At 34.8% G+C, this 2,901-nt stretch overlaps 1 protein-coding gene across 2 annotated transcripts; it reads left to right on the forward strand.

The window, feature by feature from the left end:
- The first annotated feature begins 598 nt into the window (after positions 1-598).
- Positions 599-2,299, forward strand: LOC115968659 (B-box zinc finger protein 20-like). 2 transcript variants are annotated; one of them, XM_031088116.1, is made up of 3 exons: positions 599-1,020; positions 1,286-1,717; positions 1,839-2,299. In XM_031088116.1, the coding sequence occupies exons 1-3, from the start codon at positions 835-837 to the stop codon at positions 2,109-2,111; spliced, it is 891 nt and encodes a 296-aa protein (XP_030943976.1). In that variant the 5' UTR covers positions 599-834; the 3' UTR covers positions 2,112-2,299. The 2 variants fall into 2 exon arrangements, with proteins under 2 accessions (XP_030943976.1, XP_030943977.1); XM_031088117.1 differs by having other exon boundaries at positions 1,286-1,712; positions 1,839-1,932.
- Positions 2,300-2,901: the final 602 nt, after the last annotated feature.

A 2,901-nucleotide genomic window follows, 5' to 3' on the forward strand; every position in this document is an offset into this window, starting at 1 on the left:
AGAAGAGCAGGGATCAATAAATAGACAGATAAATGCTTCGCATGCTTTCAATTTCAGACACAGTCAGAAGGAGAGTGATAGTTTTAACCTTAAAAATTACAAGTAATTTTATAGACATGGTAAAATTTCACAGTCATACTCGTTTGGGTGTTGCATATAACCGTACATATATCTTGCACTGAAATGGTAACTTCAGCAGAAATTATGTGTGTACATTTGTATGCAATTGTTAGTGTGGACTAAACATTACTCTTTTTATAATAGAAAAATGATAAGACCAACTTTTGCTGCAATTTATTTACGTGGCAAATTGTGAGTAATTGAGTAAAAATGATGGGTCTACAAATCTACTATTCATAACTTATCATGTGAGCAAGTTATAATCCTAACATTATTCTTTACAATATTCTTATTTTTAATTATAATTTATCAAGTTTAATATTTTATTATTTTATTTTGATATATAATAACTTCCGCTTTAACTCTTGTAAAAATGTGGTGACAATTATTTGTTATGTCACTGTCACAACTCTAAAATTAAAGCCAAGTTGGTACCTCTTACTCCAAGTATATACATACTACCGATACTAGAGAGAGAGAAGGAAGGGGGCTTTTGAAATACTGGCCAATGGCATATATGAAGAGCTTTCTTGTAGCCAGACAGTTCAAAGAGTCAAGATCTCTGAGAGCTAATTGACTGCTATCTCTGGCCCCAAATTCCCAGTAGCCCATAACACTTTGTCTCTTTCCCTCAAGTTATTTTTCCCTTATCAGTCAGAGTTTTTGTGTAGATTAGAGAGAGAAATCAAGAAGGAGAGTTGCTGAAAAGAGATCATGAAGATCCAGTGTGACGTGTGTGACAAAGAAGGAGCCACTGTATTTTGCCCTGCAGATGAAGCTGCTCTTTGTGATGGCTGTGATAAAAGCATCCACCATGCAAACAAGCTCGCCAGCAAACACACACGCTTCTCTTTGGTCCACCCCTCCTCCAAAGAATTCCCTCTTTGTGATATCTGTCAGGTACTCATTCCTCATCTCCTTCCTCCTAGTCGATAATAAGAGAGAGACAAGTCATATATAATGAATAAAGTCTCTTTATAATTCCTTGACCCTGATTAGTCTGTTCAGAATTCATAGCCGACCCAAGAATTCTGGGACTTAGACTTTGCCATTGTTATTGTTGTGTAATTTTGGTTGAAGAAAAAAAAAAGTGGTTCAAAACAACCATTAGAAGAAGAAATTGATGATATTGGACTATTGGTTAATTATCTTCTCTAAATTGCAGGAAAGGCGTGCCATTCTTTTTTGCAAAGAAGATAGAGCAATTCTTTGTAGAGAATGTGACCTTCCAATTCACAAAGCCAATGAACATACCCAGATACACAATAGGTTTCTTCTCACAGGTGTAAAGCTCTCTGCCTCTTCTTCTTTATATCCAAACTCATCATCTTCCACTGCCTCTGATGCAAACATTGGTACTGAGAATAGAAGCACAAAGTCATCCATAAAGAGACCAAAACCAATTCATAATGAAGCTTTGAGCTCTCCTCCAAGTGCAAAAACAACACCACCAACTATCAAGATCAATGAAAATGAGAATAGCACGGTTTCTATTTCAACCAGCAGCATATCAGAGTATTTGATGGAAACCTTGCCGGGTTGGCGTGTTGAAGACTTTCTTGACCCTTCATCAGCTAATTACAATGGTTTCTGTAAGGTTTGCAGTGCAGCCTAAAATAAAATAAGCCTTTGTTTTGTTTGATTTATGATAGCTTTTGTTTTCAAGAGCATCAAGTTTATTAATTTACTAATATTAGCTTACCTAATTATTGGTGCAGTCCTATGGTGATTTTCTTCCATTTGTGGATCAAGATCTTGGAAGAAATATTAGTTCATTTCCATCAGCAGAAGGTTTGGCCAACTGGGTTCCTCAAGTTTCACCTCAATCCCCTCAATTTCCTTGTCTTCCTCACCCTGAGTTTCTGAACCCATTTAAGGAATCAGAAAAGACAACTAACGTGAAAAGAACTAGCCGGAAATGGAGCAATGATGCTTTTACAGTACCTCAAATCAGTTCTCCATGTCTCAAGAAACCCAGACACTTTAGATAGGATTTTACATGTTAGATGTTTCTTTTTGCCAATTACGGTTCGATCTGTCTGTGATCTCTAGATCATCTCTTCTGTTTGTTTTAAAATGGGGTCAGTTTTTCTTCATTGTTTTTTGCTGGTCTTCAGTTCGATTGTTTTGCAATCATGTAAACACTTTAAATGTGAAATAGTTCCATTTTCCTCTGCAATTATCCTATTCCGCTGTTTTTCATTTAGCTTTTTGATTCTCCTCCATCCATTATTTCACATTTCTTTTTTCATATTGCTTTCATTGGAAAATTATTGTGTATTTCCGAAATATCATAAATGTTGATACTCTGTATTCCTTTCTCTCACATGAATAGTAGGTCCTACTAATTAAATTTATGGTAGGGCCCATCATTCATGTAAGAGGAAAGAGTATGCATTTATGATACTCTGAAAGTAGCTAATAATTTTCCGCTTTCATGCTTTTAAAATATGTACATCCTTACATTAATTATGGATATTTCACCTTTCTTTTTTCACATTGCTTTCGTGCATTAAAACATGTACGTTATTACATTAATTATGGATGGTGTGTGTGAAAAACTTCTAAAACTATATGTTAAAGCGTAGACATTCCCACAACCATTTTGGATATATGCGTGAAAAATAGAGCAGGTAAACGAAAGAAAGAATATTTGACTATTCAAGAGCATCATTTAACAGATTCTTGTTTAGAGCATCATCTAACATATTCTTCTTGTTCATCAAAATATATATATATATATATATATATATATTCTTGTTTAATCAACACTCACTAGGC

This window comes from Quercus lobata, chromosome 11, assembly GCF_001633185.2.
Source record: "Quercus lobata isolate SW786 chromosome 11, ValleyOak3.0 Primary Assembly, whole genome shotgun sequence".
Lineage (NCBI taxonomy): Eukaryota > Viridiplantae > Streptophyta > Magnoliopsida > Fagales > Fagaceae > Quercus > Quercus lobata.